General features: G+C 39.4%; 2 protein-coding genes across 2 annotated transcripts; one reads left to right on the forward strand and one right to left on the reverse strand.

The window, feature by feature from the left end:
• Positions 1 to 3424: 3424 nt before the first annotated feature.
• Positions 3425 to 13374, reverse strand: kank1b (KN motif and ankyrin repeat domains 1b). The gene is made up of 11 exons (XM_051072815.1): positions 13338 to 13374; positions 9867 to 12413; positions 9145 to 9297; positions 8515 to 8614; positions 8255 to 8434; positions 8012 to 8099; positions 7123 to 7342; positions 5711 to 5853; positions 4811 to 5011; positions 4440 to 4538; positions 3425 to 4342 (listed from the first exon to the last, which is right to left on the reverse strand). Exons 1-11 carry the CDS (start codon positions 13372 to 13374, stop codon positions 4280 to 4282), a joined length of 3831 nt encoding a protein of 1276 aa, XP_050928772.1. The 3' UTR covers positions 3425 to 4279.
• Positions 13375 to 18314: 4940 nt separating this feature from the next.
• On the forward strand, positions 18315 to 21565 carry fbp1b (fructose-1,6-bisphosphatase 1b). The gene is made up of 7 exons (XM_018676250.2): positions 18315 to 18562; positions 19102 to 19264; positions 19360 to 19452; positions 20328 to 20468; positions 20598 to 20735; positions 20912 to 21031; positions 21169 to 21565. Exons 1-7 carry the CDS (start codon positions 18393 to 18395, stop codon positions 21355 to 21357), a joined length of 1014 nt encoding a protein of 337 aa, XP_018531766.1. The 5' UTR covers positions 18315 to 18392; the 3' UTR covers positions 21358 to 21565.
• Positions 21566 to 25212: the final 3647 nt, after the last annotated feature.

The raw sequence follows: 25212 nt of genomic DNA on the forward strand, positions 1-25212 counted from the left end.
CTGCTGGAAAACAGCACACAATGTTAGAACTCACACCACAGGAAATTGAAGATACAAAAGAAAACAGGGTTGAAATAAAAGATCCTGTTGCATGTTCTTCAAATAAGGTCAAGCTCTTAATGATAGAGCACTGTCCCTTTGTTTAATGAAGAAACTTGGCAACTGTAGGAGCTGGGCTGCCGGGACTTAGGATTCAGTGGAAAAAGAGAGAAAATCATGATGCACGCGGGTTGAACAGGCGATCCACAGCAGTGCTTTCGTGCCATGCAGTTAAGTCAGTCCTGTAGCTGCTGGCCAGGGCCATTTGTCATACTTAAAAAGTGTATTTCTTACTCTTACAGCCTCACTGTAGCAAGACTAAGTTGCTCCCAGCAAACAATTAAATATACATGTATTAAACACACTGGACTTTCAGTATTAAATGCCCTCAAAATTTGATTTCTAATCTGTAACATTAAATATTATTATGTTAAAAATTAGAGGGAATTCCTTGCTTATTATTCATCAAGTTCAACACCAAAAATTCAGTCTCAAGCTGCCTCAAATTTCCTCCTGTGTGGGTGTGGTTTGAGTTTTGAGCCACTTGGGGGCAACTTGGGGAAACTGACATTATCACCTCTTACTAACACTTTATGAACTTGTTAACAAACAGCTTGCCTGTTCTACATCCAGCAGACATGGAGGAACATTAGCATGCATTTGATGTAGTGTTTCTAGCCACCTGATGAATGGAAGTCTAATATTCACTCTCTTACAGGTCTGCTCTTAGCTGTGCATGTGCAGACAATGGGGGGAGTGAAGAGCAGTGAGAGTGAATCAAGGCAGTGAAGTTACAAGCCAGAAAACTAAAAGAATGGGCTGAAAGAAGCTATAAAGCTCCATACATTTGAGTTTGGTGATAATCCTCTGTAGGTTTGTCACTACAAGCAACCTCTTTCACAAAATACGTTATCATCTGGTCTGTGATTGTTATGAAAATATTGATTATGGCCACTTAAAGTCTAATCTTTCAGGGCTTAAATGATTCCACACGTTTGGACCAAATCAATACATCCTATGGTACTACAGTTGAATGAGTTCATTCTCAGGGCTCTTCCACACTGAGTCAAAACTTAAACTCACAATCCTCCTCACATTATATTGGCTTATATGTCAACACATAATTTACCAGTCGAAATCACACTGGGACAAATCCCAGTAAACCATGAATCAACCAAAATGTTGATTTCTCAACATCTGGTTGGTTGACAAGACATATGCTGTAACAAATTCTTGTGTCAGTGTGTAACTTTTTGAAGGTTTTACAGCAGGGTTTCAATATACTGGACTTTCACTTTAATGACACAACATATTTGAAAATGTCAGTTGTCAAATATGTAACACATGTCAGCTGTATCAGCTGTACTGACACATGACAGGGAGGCATGCATTGTGTCTTACAGTAAAAAGAAGCACACATTGTGCGGCGCATAGATTTGACAGGTATTAAACTACAGGAACCCTCTCATATACACAAAGAACCGGCTGGACCACTTGCAGGCTCGAAATAATAAATCATTAGCCAGCAAATTAATCATTAGCCAGTAGATGTCATGAAAATACCACACACTATAGTGTAAACAGGAGTACTGTGCACACTGAAACAACACTATGTGCTGATGGTATGTCCTGGCTCAGTGTACTGGGTGATTAATCTGCATGAAAGTATGACTGCTCATTTTCCTTGTGTGCGAGCTTCATGTGACATTTATTATTGCTTTAAGAAATGAAAAACAAATGGAGCACTCCTTTTGTTCTGCTTTTGAATATGACTTATATGAAAATCTATTCCAATAAGTTACGAGGTGTAGAGGAATTTCTGCTTAAATAACAGGCCAATGTGAAGTGACTGGATTAGTGGTGAAATAGAGATATCATTTCAGTATTATGTTCTCAAGAACCACTTGCTCAGAACCGCCGGCTGTTGCCATGGCAACAGCAAATTTTGATGGTGGACCTTGTATATCATTGTATTTTATTGCTGTTGCTGGGAAATGACTCAGAGTGCTCTCAGTCACACATGCACAAGCTCACAGTAATGGGGAAAAGTGACATGCTTGGGGGAGGTGGGGTGGCAGCGACAGGGCGCCTTGTAGACTGACAACATAATTTTATACATCTACCCTGCCTTTTTATGGAAGCTTTCTATATTTCTTTCTACATCAGAGCACCACTTTTAAAAGCTTTTCTGAACAGGCAAGGATGTAAGTACCATGTAGGTAGACGCAGAAAAGAAAACCACAGGGACAAGACTCTGTGTGCCACTGCATGTTGCACTAATGACAATAAAATCATTATCGTTATTGTAATTTTTGCAAAAAACTAGTTTGATGTCAAGGACAATTAATTCAGAAATAATATATTTTACTCTTCAAAAACTGGGCTACATCTCATTCTGTGACTTCTTATAATTTATAGCTTATCACATATTCATTCACCATCAGCAATCTTATGTAAAATTAAACAGGCTCTCAGTTGCAGGGCTGACGCAGAATTGAATTATTGTCCCACATTCATTGCAAACGCTGCCCCACAAACTGTCGACCTGAGCTGCACCGGGGCACAGGTTATTCTGATGTTCGACAGATGATTCACAGCTTATTCAAAGCTGAAATTCAGTTTTAATTTTTTAGTGGAAGGAGCCAGGAACACTTTGACCAGTTCTCCAGGCTGTGATTTGCAGTGTCGTGTCACAGAGCCAGCTAACATTAAACTGATCATTTTCTGAGAGGGTGTTTCAAATTTAAAGCATCTTGCCGCCCTATTTGTATGAAACAGTCGTTAAGGTTCACAAACACGGACACACACAAAGGAAAAGAACTGAGGGGAACAGAATAAACACAGAGGATAATGCCTGATGAGGTAGAGGAAATATCAAGGTGACATGGATGAGCAATTTCTTTTCTCAGAGGAGAACAGCGAGCTGGGTGTCAAGGAATGAATCAAACTGGTGTCTGCCAGACTGGAAATTGGGGGAAAGAAGTGTTGATGACCCACTGAAGGTTCAGCAGGCATTTTTTTTCAACTGGTTGACTTACTTAATAAGAGAAATGTCAGAAAACATTCATCCAAGAAACCTGCTGAAATTGAAACCAGTTGAAAAGAAGGAGATGCAAAAACATCTATACATTTATCAGATTCTGTGGAACTTTTTTTTTTTAGGTGAATAGCATAGAAAAAGATAAGAACTTGTTTAATTTCCCATCATGAAATGGATATAATAAGTGTGTAACATGATGTAAAATGTTACCAAATATATTCTGTAAATGTGTAATACATACTGTACTTGTGGGATTTTAAGTTTACAAATAAACTTATAAGGTTTTGTTTCAGATTTAATTGAAAGAAATGTTTCAATACCTATGATGATAGGAGAGGGCCGGCGTTAGTAATGAGAAGTCATTTTATTCACAGAGGAGAAATCATTCAGCTGTGCAGCCTTCATCAGTGTCAAAACTATACATTACAATGTAGACACCACGTAAAGAGTAATTGTATCAATCCTCTCATTTATCTTTCAGTCAGAAAGTAAATAAGCAGATTTCCCAAAGTGCTGAAATATTCCTTCAGCTTATCAACAGCAACATATCCATAAAGGAGTGCTGCAGATGCATGTTAATTGCATGCACCATGAGTCTCTAATAAAGCAGTACAGATAGAGCAAAGTATTATCTTATAAATACAAATAAAACTTTTCTCTTACATTACAATAAAAATGTGGAAATACAAAGTTCCCAAAGTCTTTTTCAATCAACCTTTTAACTTTTTTTTTCTTCTATTTGTAGCTATTTACTATCTATTTTGTATTAATTTACATACTTAGTCATTAATCTTTGAGTTTGATGTTTCTGTACTGTATGCTTTTTGTATCTTATTTTTGAAGTCATAAAATATTGCAATTATAAATAGTATTTACAAAAAACTGAATTAAAATGATTAAAGAACCTTTGAAGTGATGTATAATAAATGACTGCAGGATACAACATTAGTAGTAGTGAGTAATATACTCTGCTATGCATATATTACCTTAATATACAATACACACTATGCCATGTATACATATGCTATACGAGAATACAGGATACTGGAGAATGAGTATATTCTGAATTATGATTGTTAAACAATCAGTCTGACTAACTTTGTTTGCCTTTTGTTATGGAGGCTCTGATACTGAATCACCTCATGATTCATAAGCTTGATTGGGTTCATGAAAAATCCATTCAGGCTTTGGGGCATCAGATCATTCAAAAATATTTCTACCACCAGAGGAGGAGAGAGACTTTCCACTGTGACGAGCAGCTGCCTGTTAAAACACACACACAGGGACAACACGATGAAAAGTTAAAAACAACTACCTGCGTATAGACATAGTTTAAATGTGAACATGATGATCCACGTACCCCCGTCTGTCCTTTGGAGAAGTTGGCGTGAGCGTAAAGGAGCACTGCAATGTCATTATGTCCTGCCTCTAGTGCAATGGACAGGGCTGTGCTTTCATCCTGTTAACACACAAAGTCCTATACATTAAGGGAGGTTTCTCAGTTTTTTGTACATTTACAGATGTCAAAGGCATACTGTGCATATTTAATTATACAGGACTTCTAACCCCTTTGTTCCCCTGACATATTTAATGGAAATTCTTTTTCAGAAAATATTTACTGTCAGCTTTCGGAATTCAATATGTGAGATAAAGTTGGAATGTTTCAGCTTCTCAGCTTGAAGCCGCCAGGCTCACGGAAGCTGCACAGAGTGTTAGAAATGAGTCACATACACTGTCAGTCAGGGTGGCATCACAGTCTGGCTGTGCCAGCAGTAGTTTAACGATGTCAGCATGGCCATGCTCGCTTGCACACATCAGTGCAGTGGAGCCCTCGTCATCCTGGAGATTGACCTCCGCTCCCTGTGCCAGGAGTGCCTGCACCATGTCCATTCTACCATGGCTCACAGCCAGCATCAGAGCTGTCTGACCAGCCTGGGTGGAAGAACACAGGGGTCAAGCACATGAAATGGGGTTAATGATGCTGAGTCTGCATGTCATTTCATATTCCTATTAATTGCATCATTAGACACAAGTTCACCACGGGCAACCATCAATTCAACATAAAGGATGTCAGTTTCCAATAATAATTTAAGAATGAAAGTATTAATATTTAATTGGGTTTAAACAGAGTGGGTCTTTAAAGGGAAATTTCTCTCAATAACTTTTCCCCATTTAATAGCAAATTACCAAGGACTTCTCAGGAAATTAGGAATATCAGAGGCCCATATACATAAATGCTGCATCCTGTAGTTCCATGACAATTGCATTTGCAATTTTTTTTGTGGAATTCTAGGTTCATGTAGGAGTCCAAATTCAGTCCTGAACTAAATAACTCAGTCAGTAATGCGCATGGAATGGAGCGGTTGTGAGTCTTACAGTTGCAGCAAAACTGATGTGAAAATCTCTTTATGTGTCCATTTTGACATGGACACATAAAAAAATATCAACTTGTGATAGAAAATCTTTCTATGCTGTGCTTACCAGTGGCTAATAGGCCATAATTAGTTAATATGATACACCCATAAGATCTGATCTACAAATATAGTAATTCAAAAGAAAAAAAAACCTTCTCCATTACTAATACACAGGATGTTACATCCCTTACCACAACCTGAGAACAGACTGACTCACCTGGCTGGCCTTGGCATTGACATCTCCTTTTGTGAAGAGCTGCTCCACAACTCTCATGTCCTCTGGAGTTTCCACAGCTGCAAGTGCAGCCAGCATGATGGGCGTGTAACCTGCTTTGTTCTGTTGATTCACATTACACACCTCTGCAGTGATGGTGGTCAGTCAGCCCCAGTTGAAAACACAAAAGAGAGGAAATAAAAACGATGTAAAGAAGAAAAAGGTGAATGTTATTATTTATTGGTGGCTCTTGCAAGCTACACTGACTATACAAAGTTTAGTACTATAAAAAACAATGCTCAAAAAATAGGCCTTTTCTAAGTAAGGAAAAACATTAAAAGAAACTCATAAAACAAAGTGTAGACTCATAGACATGGAAAACATGGCAGCATTCTCAAAAGTCATGTTTTAATTGCAGCAGCAATGATGTAAACACATTTCAGCCTTTCTAAAAGTGTCCTCAACTAACTGTGGTTTCACTACTGCTGTGCAATTAAAAGTTATCAAAAGCATGTATTTTGAGAGTGCTGAAAGTTCTCTTCAGAAAGCTGTAGCGAGGCTTTTACATAAAAATAAGACAGACTACTAAACCTCCTCAATTACACCTATTCAGTGTTTGCCTGTTCAATTTATATTGATTGACATCTCTAAATTGACTGGCACTGAATTTCCAAACTTTTGTTCCCTTATAAACCATGCACAGTTGGAGAAAAGGCTGGAGCAGTTCATCATAAATTTGAAAGTGGATTTCTAGAGCGCTGCTGTAGCAGTATAGAACCTACAGAGAGGATTTTAACAGCTACTTTCATGAGCAAAAACCCAAACATGTGCTTTTTTAAAGTGCAGTCTAACAGTTTTGACAGAAAAACATTTCAGCTCTACTGAACTACTGTTGTCCTTGAGGGTTTAAAATTGGTGCTCTTGGTTCATGCCACAGCATTAAGATATAAGAAAAAAATGCCATGTTTTAATTCAGTAGTGGAAAACAAATTGTTCATTACACATGTTGGTTTTAGGTTCAACGGGACCTGATAAACAGACTAACTCACCTATTGTTAGCCTATTTGCCCCCTAGTGGCTACTGGGAAGCACAGTAACATCAACAGGCAACACAATGAACCAGAGCTTTCACTGTCCTCTGTGAACCTCACCTCTATACAACTGTGCGTCCTTGCTTCTTTCTCTGCTATATAATTGTTGTGGTAATCTATTCAAAAGCAGAGTTATTGTACTAGTTTCTGAATTTCAGAAGGTTAAAGAACACCAACAGGGTTATTTTCTTACAACCTTTTTTGGTTATGCTTTAAGTGCAAACTGTAGAGAAATAAAATAAATTCTCACAGCGAGGAAGGGCAGAAAATACAGAAACCAGTGTGGTTAGAATACACCCAGTTGCCTTGTGAGCATAACTGTACCTGCATCAAGCAATTTCTTGACAATGCCAAAGTTGGAGTGAGACACACTGTAGTGCAGAGCTGTGTTTCCATTGCTATCAGCCATATTAACGATGTGTAGCAATACAGAGGGTGAAATGACCCGAAATGCTGACAGGTAGTCTTCCACAGTGTCAGGTATAGCTGACTTGTGGCTGGACACAGAGAACCACTCTTGCTGGAGTATTTGTAGACAGTCAGGCTGCAAGGGACAGAAAAATATAAAAACTCAGTATGTGCATATATAAAAGAACTGAAAAAAAAAAAAAAAACTCATCTTTTTCTACACCCTCATAAATGTCTTGCAAGTTGCCATAATTCACAGTGTGCAGAGCAATTTCCACTTTGGATAGATAGGAACATCTAATTACAAGGATTTGACTGAGAGAACACATACAAAGAACATAAAGTGACAACTCACTATAAAACTCTCCAAAACACCACCATAAAGGAAGAGGCTTAGAAATCTGTCTTCATTTCATCAGCAGACACTTTGTAGCATGTTGAGCATTTTGTTAGTATTTCAAGATTCATTATGGAATCTCTATTGAATTTCCTGTCTCTCAATCCATTTACCAAATTACTGTGAAAGAGAGAAGTCTCTCTCACTACGAAATGTTATTGTTTTCAAGTTCAAGAGGAATGCCACGGCAGAAAATTACAGAGTCGACACATCCCTGCAGTTTTTGTTCCCAATGCCAAAGTCATTCCTTTCTAAATGACATACTTGAACACACCCAGCCCCAGTGTCTCCCCATGCGCATTCACGGACATACCATCAAATGTGCACACACACACACGCACCTACACACACTCACATGTGTACACACCGTTAGTGGCTCTTACACTGAATATAGTGAGCAAAACGTACCAATTCCCTACTGGATAGAGCCGTGTCATCACTCAGGTGCATCTTTAAGGCTTGACAAGCAGAAAAAATCTTGTCACTTAACTTACACCTAAAAGAGATACGATATGACAGGTTGCACAGTGCAGGTTCAGACTTAAAGAGGATAACTCATACAGTAAAATATCAAGATTTATGCTATGAGACTGATGGAGAAATGTTATTCAACTGAGAGACAGTTTTGCTCTAAAACCTTCTAGACATTACCTCTGTTGTGTGTTTGACTTTACAGACCCTTTCGATCCCTTGTTGAAGCCACTTTTGCCCTTTCTTGCTTGCATTCCATCTTGAGAAGCTTCCCGTACTTTTTTGTTTCCTCTCTTTTCCACTTCCTCGGAGTGAACCTTCTCATTTACAGAGAGCTCGTAAGAAGGCATTGGGTCTAGTCTGAGGACAAAAAAGAAGAGTTAATAGGTTGGAAAAAAGAGTTTAGCAGTAAAATATTAGTTTAGATATTAGATGCTTACCCTGTGGTCACCCTCATAAACTTCATGCTCTTCCTGTTGCTGCTACAGCCTTGGTCACCATTCTGTTTCTTCTTCACAGAACGCAGCACGCTAGACCTATCTGTAAACAATGATGGAGTAAATACCTCTGAATCTTAACACGTCCTCTGCAGTCTATTTTATTAAATGTAACACAAATAAATAAATTAACAGATACAAACCCACTAGGTTAATCTTGGCAGGACTCAGTGGGGATATATTCATGACTCTTTATATACTCTTACAAATCTGAAGGCCTCATTTTAAATGTATTCTGACACCAGCTCCTCCTAGCCCCACCAGTTTTAGACTCTCAGCCACAAACTGCTATGTGGTATGAGATGCCTTCCAAAACCAGATATCATTCCAAACATTGCAAGTGTATCCCTCAGAAAGTTGAACTTGCCAAGCCAAAGACAGCCACTTCCTCTAAACCTAACGCAAGTTTAAACTGGGCCTCAGGAGTGGTCTGGAAAAAGAATATTTTTAAACTAAATAACTTTTGCACAGACAGTATTCTTATCCACCTAATGTTTACTGTATTTTTAATGCAGATTAACTTGGAACATAATTGCTTGGGATTATGACACATTAACGCACACACGCATTTACCTTGCAGAGCTGAGGATGCCTGTTGCTCTAATATTTGTATCATTCTTTTCACCTCAGATTCATTACCACCCTGTTGGCAGATCCCTGGGTTTGCTTTGTCACATTTAGGAGAGTTGACTGAAAGATGAGATGGAGACTGAAACTCTTTGCTGACTGTGGAAAAGAAAGAAGACATAAGTGAAGTTTTTCTCATAGTACCAACATGACATTACAGATACTATGTGCAGTATATTACATAGTAAAACATTAAATCAAACATTAAATGTACCTAGAGGAGTTTTTGACCACTAGTAGCAGTAGCAATGTTTTGATGAGTGAATTCTTGTTTTGTTCGCAAACACTTGGATGATTGGAAACACATTCCTGCTGATCACAGTGGACAATGCAGTGGTTTAATTCAAGTGTTTAGCAAGCTATATTGTGTACCTACTCCACTGTGGGAGAATTAGTGGTGGTAAGATCCCAAGAAATGTAGCAATGTACCAGCAAACAAAGGGAAACCAACATATACTTGGATGTAAATACCACAGGTTTCAAAATTTCAAAACTTCAAAATGTTTTTTTAATCAGCTTTGCATATGTGTTATGTGTTATATTTGTCAGACCTAAAACATACATAATGCTTTTTGGTAAGATATATCAAATGAGAACATGAGAAGTCTTTGTTCTTATGAAAACTCTACAGGGTACCTTTATAATTAAATAAATCCCCGCAGTGTTACCTGATGGCTGAGAATCTAAACCATGGACATCTGTTCCTCCTTGTGCTGCAGCTTTGTAATTGCAGGATAGCTTGGAGTTGTTATTTCCTCCACTGCTGTACTGCTCGGTGCAGTTCTCTGTGAGCAGGTCTCCATGCTCCCCAAGGAGCTTCTGCATCTTTTCTATGTAATGGTTCAGCTCAGGGTCCCACTGGGACTGTATGGATTGCTGGAAATTCTGGCCAGGTGCACTGGATGAAACTGACAAATCTCTTATCCTCCCCTCCCCTACACCAATGCTTCTTGTCTTGATGGGGTCAGGTAGATGGGATGGTCCAGAGGCCATATTTCGAGTTTTCAGTCCAACCAGGAAATTCTCATTAATGTTTGTGAACCCAACACCAGTGTCTCGGGTTACTTTGGTGACTGTCACTGGTGTTTGTTTTAAGGTATTTCCTAACAGATTTGTAGTTCCTACACCAATTGTACGTGTCTCAGGGGTGCATTTGATGTCTCTGACTCTGTTCCCCACAGACACAGACCTGGTAACAGTGTGAGTGGTGTTTGTGTGCTTGTCTTGGGTAGTGAGGAGAGTGTTAGTGCTGGAGTCTGTGTTGAAGGCATGTCTGGTGTTCGTAAAGCGAGACACTGAGTTAGATACAGTGTTGGTACGCTGGGAAGCTGTCTGGGGTGACGCCATGATTCCCAGATCAACTCCTATGACTGGATCTGTGATCATACCCTGAGAAATCAGTTCCTTTGGTTCACAGATGATCACATCAACAGAACAGTCCCCACAAGCCACTGAGTGGCACTTAGTCTTTTTCTTAGACCCCAGATTCTCCACTGGTACGTCTGTGTTGGTTTGTGCATCGCATAACTTTATCTCTGTCCCAACTCCTTGTTTGTTTGTAGCAACCTGGATCCCCACACCCTTTTCTTTGGTTTCAACTCGCTCTCTTACCTCCCAGTAGCTCATGGGTACATCTGGTCCGGTGCAAACATTCTTCAGCTCAGGTCCACAACAAGATATTCCCACAGTCTTCATCTCTATTGCCTCCCCTGTGCTGCTATCCTGGACCTCTGTATGATTACCAACTCCTTGGCTTGTGGTGTGAGGCCTTACTTCAATGCCTGTGCTCGCAGTGGATGGTCTAGCAAGAGATGCTTTATCAGCTCGGTTCCTAACTCCTGCAGCCTGCAGCTCCAGTTTCAGACGGCTCATCTCTGTCTGAAGGGCTGATTCTTTCAATTCTGCTTCTAAGTGACAAATTCTCTCCTTCAGGGCACCAATTATTAGCTGCTGGGCATCAAGCTCTGCTTCCCGCTCTGTGTAAATTCCAAGATTAGCTTCAGAAACCTCTGTTGCAATGGACCTCATCTCTACCTGATCAGTGTACACATATTTGTTTTCTTTTGTGGGTTTAGACAAGCTGATATCTTTATCAGTTCCAACTGCCACTGACTTGACAGCTTTGTCATGCAGAGGGCTCTGACTTTTCCCATGACATGCCTGCAAATGTCCACCCTTGATGGTTCTTTCCAATGCTTGCATCTCTTCAGTCAGTTTCCTGAACTCCCTAAGGTCGGTGGGGTCGCTCCGCACTATGCTCTTTAGTTCCTCCTCAGTGTTCAGCTCAATATCAGAACCTTCCAAGCTATCAGCTCTCCTCCAGACCATATCATTCATGTCCTCATTGTCACTTTGGTTTTTGAACTGAGAGACGAGTTGCCTCTTTTCCTCCTGAAGGACTGAGATTTTTACCTGGAGGATGGGGATGATTTTCACCTGCTCCTCCAGCTCCTTCAACCTCTGCAGAGCTACCACCATCTGATCACGGACATGCTGCAGGTGCATGGGGCCAACTGGAGTGGTTCTACCAGAGCTCTGTGGGCTCAATCTCAGGCACCCTGTGCTGCCTCTACTGCCCAGGGATGAGCTAAGGTGGCCATGCATATCACCCCCTGTGCCAGCAGGCTTGTTCCCATTGTTGTTCTGATTATATGCACCCAGGCCAGTGAAGGGGGAGAGTGACCCAGAGGAGCTTACCCCTCCAAAGCTGGCCAGTCGTCGACGAGGGTGGGGCTGAGGTGGAAGCTGGCTGGTCATCTCCTGCTCCATGTGCTTCTGGGTCTCCACGGTGGGTTTTTCCACCATGGGGGTTTGCCTTTGTAAAACTAGAGACCTTACAGCAGGCTGAGGCTTTGTTTCAGTGTGTATTTGAGACATTGCTGGTCCCTCATTCTTTGGCAACTTGTTATCCAAGGATGTCCCATGTGCTGGAGGAAGAGGTGGTCGACCTCTGGTTGTAGAAGACCTGCCCAGTAGTCTAGTATCATCAGTACTAGATGATGACAAGGATTCTGCAGAATGCCACTGGCTGGATGAAATACCACTCTGCATTTTTTCTGCACTATTGGTGGCCACTCTGGGCCTCCTTTTAAGGCTTAGCCGCTTAATGGTGGTGCCGTTTTGGAAATTGTCCACGCATTTGGGGTAGTCCACGTCCAACTGATAACTGTAGTCAGCCCCAAGGTAGTTAGGAACACACTCTTCAGTGCTATGACCTATTAGAAAAACAGTGGGATAGTCATAGTTTATTACTGTTGCAGAACAAAAAGTACAAACACTGGTCTGGGAAGAGGGAAATCTAAAATACATACTATGTGGGGATGTCTCCAAATGTTCCTCTGATTGCATGTGATAAAAAAAAACACAAGGTAAAAAAAATCTCCTTTACATTTATAGTTCAATCCAAAAAAAAAAAAAAAAAAAAAAAAAAAAAAAAAAAACAAGCATAAAGCTACATATTAAACTTAACAAAAAAACTTCAAAAATATATACAGACAAAAACTATGCTAACTATGCTATGGAAAATACAGTCTCTGTGGCTTTATACTACTTAATTCTATACACTCACTACCCTCTTTCTCTTCTTTCCTTACCTTAGTGTTACACGCTCATCAGCAACCATTTCTATCCGAGTCTAAAGCTTTTCTTCTGTCACCTCAAAATGTTTTTGACTATAATCTCTCCTAGCCTGTCCCACAAGAAGAGGAGGGACAGAGGAGGATTTACCAATCATGTAGACACTCAGTAGTCACTTTTCTCGAAATGGTATGTCTCCCTACATAGACTGAACCCACTCTATAATTACTCTGCAACTCTCCCTCTAAATGCCCAACCATTCTCTTGGCAGGTTTTCTCAACCACAGACCATCATCCAAGTATTTCAGTGAGAGAATAAACAAAAAGTAACAGAAATCTTTTACATTTATCAAATACTTGACACAATAAAAAATATAATTCATTAAACAAGTATAACTGTACTTGTATGACAAATGTCACTTTAAGATTTCCTTCTTTGCAATGTTAGGTTTTTAACTTGATTATAACCACTATAAACAAAGTGTGAATACATTTTGTGAATTACACATACATAAAGGTATAAATTATGTACAAATCATATATATAGTAATAGTAATAGTTACCTGACACATTTCTCCAGATGTAATGTCCTTGAGCCATGGATATGTTTCAAAAGGAATCAATCATTGAGCAATCCTTTAATATCCAGCTGGAACTTTGAATAAATCTGGAAATAAAAGAAAAATGTAAAAGGTTAACCATGCTTCACATCTTGATTATTAGCTTTTACATGTAAGGTCCTACTGCAACACTCGTTCAGTCTCTTTTTCTCTCCTGGCCCAGGCTCAGGAGTCAATAATAACCTGCCTTACAATGCTTACATAAAGGAAATGCTATACCAGGCCATGACATATTATAGTTAATTCTGCAAAAGTACAGTGTGCAAAAGGCTAAGCCTCAGTGCACAACAGTGACTCACCGCAATGCACTGCCGTATCACTTTCTCATCAGTAAGCACCTTCTGTTCTCAGCATGTGGAGGTTTGAGGAGACTGTCTTGCAAATAATGAACATAGGCCCAGTTCTGTTAGTGTCTTATTGCGCACTTGTGAAGATTCCCCTTACTAAGAGTCAGTTACATGAGGTTAAGTGGTTAGTATATTATGGATAAATTAATAACCAGATAAGGAAACCTTCAGTTTATCCAGCAGCAAAAGCATCAGTAGGTCTGTGTACTATGCAGCATGATCTGTGGACTATGTAACTTCAAATGTACATTTTATGTGTATGCATGTCTAAGTAAATATTTGATGTATATAAAAGAAATTCACACTCCACATTAAAATCATGCATCACACTGACACCTAAAGACACTTCTGTTTTCTGTGTGAATAGGCTGGCATGGCATCAGGCCTCTGGCAATAAATCCAATAAGTTCAGCAAGTTGTCTTTACAGTCAGCCGCAGTGACCCCAACTACTATTTCTACTGCTGTCAGATGAATGTTACAGAGACTTGGGAAAACACATTGTAGGAGAGAAGAGTCAAGTTTGCATTTACGAATTTATGAGAAAGAAGAAATGCATGAAAAACAGAATCTAGAACAAACAGATAAAAGTATGAATTGGTTTTATATATATATATATATGTGTGTGTGTGTGTGTGTGTGTGTGTGCGCTTTCTGTTTAAAATACATAAAAGCATGGCACAGCTTACATTAACATAAAAGGGAAAGGTAAACATGTTCTCTTTCTTAATAATAAGCTCTATACCACTAACTAACTACACAGGTAGTGGTGAATTTATAGGGTACTTATTTCATTTAAGTAAAATTTAATTTATTATGTATCTGTGGACTCTTTCAGTACAGATTTCACTACCATTATCTGTTCAAATAGCCTAGGCAAATAGATGTTACAAGATCATATTTAATGGAACTTACATGACCCTGTTTTTTATATTGTTACCTAGAGTGGATTAATGAGAACTCATGTAAAAGTTCTAATTGAAAGTATCAAAAGAAAAACTTTTAGCTTTTATCAGGTGGCAGAATAACTTGTAGGAGGTTCTGGTTCACATGCTGCTATGTGCCTACTGTTGTCCTACAGTATGCCATACTGGCTGCATTGTAGTATGCTAGGCCATAAACACTCTGGAAAATACTATTGAAGTTAAACAGCTAAAAATCCTATTTAACTGCTGTAAACTGTTACATAATGGGTTGTGATTATTAAGAGAATCTCTACTAATGTAAGTCTGGGGCTGTGGGTCATAATTTGGAAGTCTCAAGACACCAGTATAGGTAAGAAAAACAGGTAGCCATTGTACTCTTGGATAATGGAATATTGTGTTGTTAGCGTTGACCTAACTGCAAACTTTCATCTACTAAAGGGAAATACAATGCAGCATTTGCACCACTGAACCTCTGCCAATAGTAGCAGGGCTGGATGTTGCCTCAGCCTGACGCCTTGTGGCCACGCTGAGAGAACACAATTAGACTTAAACTGTGATATGATACTGGTGCGGGACTCTTAGTTTACTAACTCAGTATCTTAATGAACTGCATGTTTAATTTTTCTGCCGTTACCTGCCGTAGGTTCACCTGTTAGCCTCCGCTGGATATAGCTAGCTAATGTGATGAAAAGTCACTCTCACCTGTGCAGGACGAGAAGGAGGACACCTAAAACAGCAGGTTCGGGTGATGCAGAAGTTAAAAATAATGTCTCACAGAGGCCTTATCAATTGGGGAAAGTCGAACAGCAATTTGTCGATATGAAAACAATGAAAACGAAAGTTCGTCTTTCTTACTTTGCAAACCTTGCGAAACGTCACTCCTGTGAAGGAAGAAGTTTTCACTCTCCAGGAGTAGGACAGCGACGGTGCATGCGCTGGGAGCTGTCAACAAGTGGCCTGCAGCAGGTGCTCCTGGGAGTCAGTCAGGTGATGAATAGTTCTCAGTAAAATATTGATGATGTCTTTTCTTCACTTGATTTTTGTCTCTATCCTCTGTCTCTGAAGCCTCTTTCTGATGCTTCCTTACAACTGTCTGCAGGCCAGAGGACTGGTTAACTGACATGAATCCTAAATCAGTTACTCTATTTTTTGTAGCAGGCAAGCAAACAAGCAAGCAAAACTTATATGTATTTGAACAGTTGATAAAAGCACTGATTCACTAAAATTACTCAATAATGCAATAAAACTATTTTTTGGCCTGGTGCATTATGGGATATAATTGTGCATATAATTATGGTCTGGGTTAAAGATGGTGTGATCTGCTGAAGTTATTGGTGTGCATGAATATTGATCCAACTTCTCTAGTCCAACAATTTATATCATCTATGTACACAGTCAGTTGAAGCCATGGCAACAAGAATTGTGATGTTTCACCGAGGTAATTTCAGAGCAGCAGAATTGTCATTCGCACTTGTACTTGACATGAGTTGACCCGAGCAAAGACTTGTTTGTTAGCAACGCCGAACTGCTGGAAAACTTGTGTTGGAAAAGAAACTTCTGGATAACTGAAGTGAAAGAAAAACTACTACTACTGCTACTACCTCTACTATGGTAGTTCTGACCTGCTGAGAAAAAGCCATTTAAATATAATGAAATATATGGCAATATTCCAATAATATTCCCTAAATTCACTGTGTCCTTCAGTGACATAATTGAGAGACAGATTCTGTGAGAGCTAAGATAAATAAAACTACAGCTTGTTTTTTTCTATTTCTATATATACCACTTATATGTATTTGCAGGAAGGCACTGTGCCTTACCAGAGCTGCTTTAATAAAGCTGAAATCTTAAGAGCAGAGCAAATTTTGTTACAGTTACAACCTCAACAACAGAATCAACAGCAGGAAGCCACATGCTCCTTAGAATTCAGTCTTTGCCCAGACATCTTTTATGTTGAGCAGCTTGTCAGCGGCACAGTGACATCATGTGGACACAGTGGAGAAATACATTTTACACTTCACACCATTCATTCATTATCTATACCACTTACCCGTTGGGGGGGTGGGGGGTGGGGTGGCTGAAGCCTATTCCAGCTGACATGGGGCAAGATGCGGGGTACACCCTGTACGGATCGCCAGTCCATCCCAGGGCTGACATATAGAGACAAACATCCATTCACACTCACATTCACACCTACAGGCAATTTAGAGTCACCAATTAACCTAATGAGCATATCTTTAAACAGTGGGAAGAAGCCGGAGTACCCAGAGAGAACCCACGCAGGCTCAGGAAGAACATGCAAACTCCACACAGAAAAGCCCCAGGCTTGATCCCGGAGGCAACAGTGCTAAACACCACCGTGCCGCCCCACTTCACACCAGACCAGCTTCAGGATTTGAATGGCATTAATCATTTTGGATGTGTATCAAGGGATCCATTAAATCAAAAGCTGTCATGTAATTTTTGCACCTCTCACATGCTGGTCTGCAACAGTCTAATTTGTAAATGTATTTTTAGAATAATTAATCTCAAAAGGCCATGATTAGGCTGTGGTTAACCATCACACATTACTGCAAAGCAGTGGCTATTATCATGTCTGGAATCTTGTTAAGTTCAAAGTTCAACTTTAGCTTCATATTGTGAAACAGGTCTCTGACACTTTTCATGTCAGCTTGTGTTGCATGTCCAGTTACTCCATGAACAATGTGGGGTCTTTTTACCTGTTCATGTATGCATCACAGACAGAGACAGCCATAAGCTAACTACATGCATGCACTGCAGAGACACACCAACACAGAGACAACATTCAACACTGCTCCCTTGGAGTGTGACTGTTTATTACCCAGCAAATATTACTTTATTAGCACATGTAAAATTAAAGATGTTATATAAGAACAAGAAGGGTAGACAAGGACAGTGAGTCCCAGTGTCTTGAACTTTACACTTCTTGGATCATGCAGGGAAAGCATGTTTTAAGCTGTTTCAGTAGTGCATCCAGAGAAATGCTGAGTTAGTTATATCATATATTACAAGCTGTGCACCAATTTTTAAATGTGTCTTGACAATGTTTTGACAGTTTTCTTAACTGTATATTTCGTTCTAAAGTATGTTAAATCACCTAAGTAAATCTCATAAATTGTTCTGCACTTGTAAAACAATTTGTTTCAAACAGTTAAAAAAACACTCCAACAGCTATTTGATTAGTATATAGTATTTGTTGATGTACTATAAGTAATTAAGAATTAGGCTAGGTAATGTAGCACTGAATAAACATTATTTCTGTTAAAAACTTTGGGAATAATTGCACCATCTAGCACCATGAACACAAAGTAGTAAGAGCCAAGTGTGTTAAGACTAAAAGTGTTGAGACACTATTTTGATGAATAAAGTGATTTTGTTCAGTCAGAACCTTGATTATGTCTTATATCTAGCATAACTTTAAGTATAGACAAAAAGAAGGGGATTGAATCATTCTAGAGCCATTGTTACGTTGACACAAAACATGTCCACTATCTTTGAACTTTGGTCTTTTAAACCCATAGTTACAGGAGTGATCAAATCATTCCCTGACTAGGAAAAACAACACTTGTGATTGGTTGGAAGGGTTGCACACCCCTGTCCCTTCCCCTATCTAAGTTTGAGAGTTCACTTTTTAACTTTGGGCCAATGCTCACCTGTTTCACTTGAGGCATTAGGTCCCAGTCGCGTACCCACACCTGACAGCAAAATGTCTGACAAAGGAGCCTTCGATACCAACGTGCTGACCCTCACCAGGTTTGTTCTGGAGGAGGGCAGGAAGGCACAGGGCACAGGTGAATTGACGAACCTGCTCAACTCCATCTGCACAGCTGTCAAAGCCATTTCCACTGCTGTCAGGAAGGCTGGGATCGCTAACCTGTGAGTAATATTTCCTATTTATCTTTTTTGTTCTAAAGTGGGAATAATAACAAAACTGTGCATCTGAATATGAAGGAAAATAGGGTTAATGAGGGGGAAAAGCATGCACTCTTACATCAGCAAATCAATCAAGGTCAATGCTGTTTGAGGATATCCATTTTAACATTACTTTTAGTTGAAATTTCTTTTCTGCCTCAGTAAATTAGTTTCATTTTAGTTCATTTAAATGTGTGTTAAATAGGAATTGATGTTAGTTTTAGCTGCATGCAATATGACATGAGAATCACTGAGCCATTTTAACTTAGCCCCTAGCCAAAGGTAAACGGCATGTTACGCACAAGCCCCCGGGGCAGAGGTCAAGAAGATAATGGGCTTCTCAAACCTTTCTCATAATGTGGAAAAACTAATAAACAATTCATACACTTTACAAGACAATTTATGTGGATTGTGGATTATTTAACTGTGTTATAGATTTGCATAGAATTGGATAGCTTCAGGCGTTAAAAGCTTCAGTCTGCTCCTCTCTCCTTTCTTGGAAGATATGGCATTGCCGGAAGCACTAATGTGACAGGGGACCAGGTGAAGAAGCTGGATGTTCTGTCCAATGACCTGGTCATCAACATGATCAAGTCTTCCTTCACCTCCTGTGTGCTTGTGTCAGAGGAGGATGAGAAGGCCATCATTGTGGAACCAGACAAGAGAGTATGTATGCAGTACTGTAAAGTATATACACTCACATACACAAGTTTTTTAGGCATCAATGTGACATTGATGGAATTCTTTTTTTCAACTTACAGGGAAAGTACATTGTGTGCTTTGATCCACTGGATGGCTCCTCAAACATTGACTGTCTGGTCTCTATTGGAACAATTTTTGCCATCTACAAAAAGGTTAGTAGCTATTGTTCAGTCTTGCATTCAGCCACAGATTTTTTGTGAATGAATAGTTTTAGCCTTGCTAGCAGCATGGCTCTAGGGATGACAGTGGGGTCTGTCAATCTGTCCACAACTTGGTCCAACAACTACTGGCAAAATTGTCACGAAATATTGGTATACACATTCACGCCCCCCTTAAGATGAATTGTCCTAACTTTGATAATCTATGCACTTTTTATCAAGTGTCATCCTCAGTGTAAATTTTAATTTGTCCTATACTTTAATTTATGACCAAATAACCTGCAAAACAAATGACATTCTCTGCGGCCTCAGCTGTACTTTGTTTAGTGCTTATTTTTCAGTGTTAGCATACTAACACATTAAGCTAAGACTGTGAACATGGTAAACATAAATGCCTAAACATCAGCATGTTAGCAATGTAATTGTGAACGTGTTAGTATGTCAATGTTAGCGTTTAAGCTCAAAGCACTGCTGTGTCAAAGTACAAATTGCTGCAAATCAGCATATGGAAATTAGAATAGAGTCCTCCTCACATACCAGGGGACTTTTATTCTCATAAATTCTCAAGAACGTTCTCGATATAGCAGCCACAGAGTGATCTGACATAACATGTACACTGGTACAGTGCTCTGGATGAGATACCTGCTCTTTCATATTAGTACTATGGTATCCAGGATGAAAAAACCTCAGACACAGACCTTGAATCAATAAAAAAAAGGTTATGTTTACTTTGTCCTCCAGTAATGTATCCTCCCACCCTGTGTCCTCGTTAAAGAAAATAGCATCCCTACTCTATACCAGCTTCAATGCTCGTATTCTTTCCTAAAATACCTTTCCCTGTTGTGATATTTTTCCACATTGTTCCATAGACCACAGACGATGAGCCATCTGAGAAGGATGCTCTGCAGCCTGGAAGAAACATTGTTGCTGCTGGTTATGCTCTGTATGGTAGTGCCACCATGATGGTCCTCTCCACTGGTCAGGGAGTCAACTGCTTCATGCTCGACCCTGTAAGATGGCATCAAAACCACAATACAATATATATGCTGCTGTTTTGTTGCTGTCATTACTTTTCTGCAAAAATATCACTATATATTTGACTGCATCATGATAATATGAAAATGTACATTTCATTGCAGGCAATCGGTGAGTTCATCTTGGTGGATCGTGATGTGAAGATTAAGAAGAGGGGAAAAATCTACAGTTTGAATGAAGGATATGCACAGCACTTCTATCCAGATGTGACAGAGTACCTACAAAAGAAGAAATACCCAGAGGTAATGGCGATAAGTGAACTGTTAAAGTCACTGTGCTTCAAAACACCATTACATTGCAAAGGCTGAATTTGGAACTAGCCAGTGACCAGTGTTATTATTGTAATGTGTATGCAAATACAAAATATTGTCACTGTCAATATCACGAAAATGACTACACAACATGTTTGTGTTTCTAGGATGGTTCTGCTCCATATGGCAGTCGATATGTTGGTTCAATGGTGGCTGATGTTCATCGTACGTTGGTGTATGGAGGAATCTTTTTATACCCTGCTAATGTCAAGAGTCCAAAGGGCAAGGTGAGCAGATGGAACATCTACAACATCTAATTATTTGATATTTTCAGATAATCTGTGTCAAGTTGCTTTAAAATGCACACATAAATTGTCATGTGCCTTTATATTAAACCACTTATCTTTGTGCTTGTTCCTATCAGCTGAGGCTGCTGTATGAATGCAACCCCATGGCCTTTATCATGGAGCAGGCAGGAGGCATGGCCACAACAGGATCCATGAATGTTTTGGACATCCAGCCCACCACAATCCACCAACGAGTCCCTGTGGTCCTTGGATCCCCTGACGATGTGCAAGAATATCTGTCCATTTACAAGAAGCATAACAAATGAAGTACTCAGGTCTGCTATGTAAAAAACTTACACAAGACAGTATAAAGACGGCATCAAATTGCAAACTGTTGGGGATGATAAATTAGTTTTTTTTTTCAGTCTCTCTGAATACAATCCACCTGACACTGTGCTATTTCCAACTCACTGCTGTGTGTGTTATTTGAAGAGACTTACACCGTATTTTTTAAATAAAGACAAATGAAAAGATGCTCATTTTCTTCACTGTGTTGCCATGATCTGGTGTACATCCGTGGGTTGAGGACAACAATATGTGTCTGTCTAAGGATACTTTCATACTTAGGGGTCAAAAAAAGTTGAATTGCAAATTGGACAGAAAATGAACCAAAAAATCCCCCACACTGTTGGTTAGCATGTTACCACTAACTGGTGAGAGTTGATCCTTCTTTTGATAGTCTCTCAGTAAAGAGTTTTTGATTCTGTGTACATGCCAGTTAGACTTTATGGTATGCATCTATCCATCCATTATCTATACCACTTATTCCATAAAGGGTTGCGGGGGGCGGGAAGGTAATGTGATCTATGGCCACTCCACAGATTCGGAGCATACTCAAAGGCACCTACAAGATGGAAACAAGGAAAGGTTCTGCTCTTTTACTTTCCTAACTCAGATTTGATCTGCCAGTCTGTGAATCCAATCAGTCTGCTATTTTAAGGGTCCAGATGTTCCTTGAATTTGAGCAATTTGTTTGTCCTATTTCTATGCATAAAGAATGCTTTCCTGAGACCAGTTCATCTTACTACATTTTATTGGGATAATACGATTTTGGGATGCAAGCCCAGATATCTCAAAAGGAAAAGTACATCATTGTTTCCATGAGTTCTGAATATTCATAAATCAATAGCATCAAGATTCGTTCTATTGTTAAGATAAACTAATGTGAATATTAAAAAAAGCTTCCCTCTTAAGATGGTATTTAAAGATATTTTTCAGAAGTTATTTGGATGTTTTGACATCTTTTCCTTGATGACTTGAGCCTTTGATGGAATAGTTTGACATTCTGGAAAATACTGTAAAAATACTGGCTTTCTTGTCGAGAGTTGGATAAGAAGAGTGATACCACTCTCATGAGTGCTGTAATTACAAAGCTAGAGCCAGCATCTGGTTAGCTTAGCTTAGCATAAAAACTGGAAACAGGTAGAGGCAGCTAGACTAGCTCTGTCTGAAAATAACAAAATACACCTACCAGAACCACTGAAGCTCGTTAAGTACTACTTTATATCTTGTTTATTTCATTTGTACAAAAACCTATTTCCAGTCCAAACCGAAATCACTCTGTCTGGACGAGAAGTTGTTCCACAACAAAACTTCCATAACACCACAAATTGTTGTTTTTACTAAGTTTTTGTATGGGGGCAGGCAAGATATGCCATGTTAATTAGTTAGATTTAGTGGTGCTGGTAAGCAGATTTTGCCCAGAGCCAGGTTAGCTGTTTACCCTTGTTTCCAGTCTTTATCCTACGCTAAGCTAACTGGCTCCAGCCTCATATTTAAAGGACATAATATGAGAGTGGTATCAAGCTTTTCATCTAACTGTCTGCATGAAAGCAAATTAGCATATTTTCCAAAACTGTTCATCTATGTTTTCCTTTTCTTTCTTTCTTCTACTTTTTTCATTATTATTATTATTATTATTATTTTTACCTTTTTGTCCATGTCCATTCATTGCTTTAATTTCTTTCAGACTCTATGCTTCCTTGTTAGCCTCTGATGATTTCTGGCATCAGGAGCACAGCCTGACAGGCCTTAGTAGTGCCAGAAATGTTTCAGCTTTGCCACAGCACTAATGAGCCATAAAGACTCACTGAGAAAAATAAAAAGATCCAGCAGTATGCTAAAACAAAAGCCTCATTCAATCAATCAAGTTTATTTAGGAAAGTAGTCATTATGGTCCATAGAACAACAATGTCTTGGAACTCAGCATAGTCTGTATCTTTCCTGATATTGTACTGTAGCATCCAGCAAAGGAAAAAAAGTAGATTGAGAGTCTGATATGGAACGTAATGAGATTTTAATAATGTTACAGTGCAATAATAACACAGTTGTGTGGATCACTGGCTGCTGATGTCACTTGGAAACTTGGCATTGAAGTGCATAAGCTCTTCTGAGAGCATAATGGAATTTTTATTGCCTTTTTTACTTACGTCTTGGCAATTTAAAGCCTCTTAATGTGAGAATATTGTATGTGAGTCATATGAAAGTTAAATTATGTGAACTGAAAGCAGATGTTTGGTCAGAGATGGAAGGCTTCGCCATTTCGAAAGAACTCCTTTGTATATATAGAGAATGCAAAATAATTTATGTTGCTCCAGCGTGCTGGATGGAATCCATATTGTCTGGTATTCACTAAAAGCTGAACCATTTCCTTTTTTATGTGTGCTTGTCAGTGTCAGCATTCAAGGGTCTCAGTGCCCATGAGACACACTAAAGCTTACACATTACAGGCGCACGTGTTTATTTCGATTTTGTTCAGACTGTGTATGATTATAGGTTACTGAGTCAATATTTAGATTTTGCAGGAAAAGCAAAACTCAGCCTGTTTATTTTTCCCTTGCTACTGTGTGTGGTGAGTGTGTTTGTACAGTATGTTCGTGTGTGAGCTCATGCATAAAAGACAAGATGAGATGACACAGCTCGATTTGAGAATAGTCATGCTATTGAAATAAAATACATGGAAAACATAAGGGGTTCTTGTTGAATTTGTTAGAGCTGCCCTGTAGTCTTAGCCATGCTTTAGAACATCAGCATTTCCCTCTTTTGCCCAAAGTAGCTATTTGTCACATCTAGCTGCATCACTGTCTGCCTATTAAATTTTCTCAGACACAAACAGAACAATGTCACATTAAAACAGGCTTGAAACAACAGTGATAAGTAGCATACCAGAATAATTTAGCCAAATCATATATCAGATCTTTACCGCTTTGACTTTTAAGTTTGTTTATCCAACACCTTTTCCCCTCTAACAATGACAGGTCAGTACCTGCTGTTTCCTGATGTAGCCATTCACTGTCTGTCTGACATCCAACCCATGTCCAGACAGGCTCTGTTTACTTTACACTCTGATGAAGGGTGTTATAGCAGTGCGTCTGTGGTGTGTCTTTGCAGTTGACAGCTTACTCAATCAACAACCACCACCTCCCCACCCCTCTGCAGCCCATCTCAGGTTAGCTGGTGCTGGATTGTGGGGAAGATTCCAAAAGACAACACATTTTCCATGACATGTTTATCCAGAAATTAAGGAGATAAAAGAAAATATCCTTAAAACAAAAGTTATCAATGACATGCTTGTACATGGCTTTGGGGATGACAAAGTCAGTTGGCCCATTACTGTGGTCCAAACTGAAATATCTCAACAACTATTGGATTATCATGAAATCTAGATTGGACATTCATGGTCCCCTCACTGTCCCTCCCCCCATTTGTCCGGTGGACAAATACCAGCGAAACTAATGACAGTGCCATCAGCTTCAGTTGTACTTTGTGCTGAGTAGTAATTAACATTAACATTAACACTAAGGTGGTGAGCATGGTTGCTGAAGATTAACATATTAGTATTGTTATTGTGAGCATGCTGATATTAGCATTTAGCTCAAAGCATTACTGTGGCTGTAGACTCTTAGGTCTTGTTTTACTATTTTTGAGGGCATTTTTTCAGCAGACAGGAGTGAGCTGACAGAAAATGAGGGAAGAAACCTGGGATGTTTTAGTTTATGGCTGACGCCTTAACCCCAGACACCACTATGGGCGCCAATAAACATCTTATTCTCCAGTGGTCCATCTCCATTCCTGAACCAAGTGAAGGAAGATACATACTCCTGGCCTGGAGGAGTTTTGGT

Source organism: Lates calcarifer, linkage group LG9 (genome assembly GCF_001640805.2).
Source record: "Lates calcarifer isolate ASB-BC8 linkage group LG9, TLL_Latcal_v3, whole genome shotgun sequence".
Classification (NCBI taxonomy): Eukaryota; Metazoa; Chordata; class Actinopteri; family Centropomidae; genus Lates; species Lates calcarifer.